Below are 1,365 nucleotides of genomic sequence, written 5' to 3' on the forward strand. Positions count from 1 at the left end.
TACTATTTTATTGCTTTTAACTGCTTTGTTAGTAAGTGCTCATAATACTAATAAATAAGCTGTCAATACCTGTCTATAAGATGAGATAGATATGAGCGAAATGGTCCCAAAGGATTACTTAGAAACCTTTGATGAAAATTATGGAAACAGAAAACTTTAGAATTCCGAACCCTAGCCTATTAGAATCACTCTTGATTTCAAAGAGCTCGATAACCCTTAAAACGGTGAAGGACTTACTCCTAAAATAAAGGAATACTTAAAGAAAATTATGTTTGCTGCTCAAACATACTTGAATAAGCTCATTAAAGTAATTCCTAGATAAAAACCTATTAAGTATAACTGGAGTGGAGATACATGCTATGATGTTAAGGTTTCAGAGAAAATAAAAACAGTGGGTATTCATAACTCAGATATACATATTTTTGTTACATATGGTAATCAACCAAACAGAACCTACTTAGCCAATGCAAGTAAAAATTATATTTTCATTATACTTAATATTAAAATGTTATATTATAAAATTAGTATGGTGCCAGTTAGACCCTAACCCTAATGTTGGAAGAGTTAAATTTAATATTGGTACTATGAGTATTGATGAATCCTCAACTTAGTCTTTTTAAAATAATTTCTCAACTGCTTTACATGAAATTATGCACATTTTAGGTTTTTCAGCTGCCAGTGTTTCTTATTGGATTGATCCTGATACAAATAAACCCTATGGAGAAGAAAATGCATATAAGGTTATGAAAAGAGAAAGAAGATGGGAAGTAGATAATGCAATTAAAGTGCTCTCTAATAATATTTTGAAAGTCTCTAGAAATCACTACAATTGCCCTTCAATAGATGGTATGTATCTTGAAAATTAAGGTGGTGGTGGATCTATGGGTTCTCACTGGGAAAGGGATTTACTTGGTAATGAATTATTGACAGGAAGTATTGTTTATGGTGTCTACACTATATCTAAATTTACAGCTGCTCTTCTCTTAGATACTGGCTATTATGCTGAAATTAATTCTAATCTTCTTATGCCTATTTATTGGGGTAAAAATAAGGGATGCGATTTCTTCAATAAAACTTGTAATACTGGAAAATATTTCCCTGAGTTCCCAGATGATAGTGTAAAAGAATCTTGTGACTTCTTTTCTTTAGGTATTGGTGGTCTACATAATTATGATTACTTCTCTTAATGTAAAACTATCTTTTCATATTCAAATGCTTATTGCGAATCTGATAAATTTAAACCTGATGAAAGATTGAGATAAAATACTGGTACCGGATCAAGATGCTTTAGATCTAATGCCAATGTTAAAGGAAATGAAGTCTTAGATATGAATGGTAGATGCTTTAAAGCTTAGTGTGCGGATG

At 31.1% G+C, this 1,365-nt stretch overlaps 1 protein-coding gene across 1 annotated transcript in view; it reads left to right on the plus strand. All coding sequences in view use genetic code 6, as the record gives it.

Moving 5' to 3' along the window:
- TTHERM_00166110 (leishmanolysin family protein) overlaps positions 1-1,365 on the plus strand; it is a gene marked incomplete at both ends in the record, with an annotated part of 5,748 nt that overhangs the window by 2,052 nt on the left and 2,331 nt on the right. Inside the window, 2 exons of the mRNA XM_001008667.3 lie at positions 1-470; positions 526-1,335. The exon at positions 1-470 is cut by the window's left edge and continues 1,516 nt beyond it. Coding sequence (XP_001008667.3) covers positions 1-470; positions 526-1,335 — 1,280 coding nt within the window. The remainder of the gene's footprint in view (positions 471-525; positions 1,336-1,365) is intronic.

This window comes from Tetrahymena thermophila (genome assembly GCF_000189635.1).
Source record: "Tetrahymena thermophila SB210 genomic scaffold scf_8254798, whole genome shotgun sequence".
Lineage (NCBI taxonomy): Eukaryota > Ciliophora > Oligohymenophorea > Hymenostomatida > Tetrahymenidae > Tetrahymena > Tetrahymena thermophila.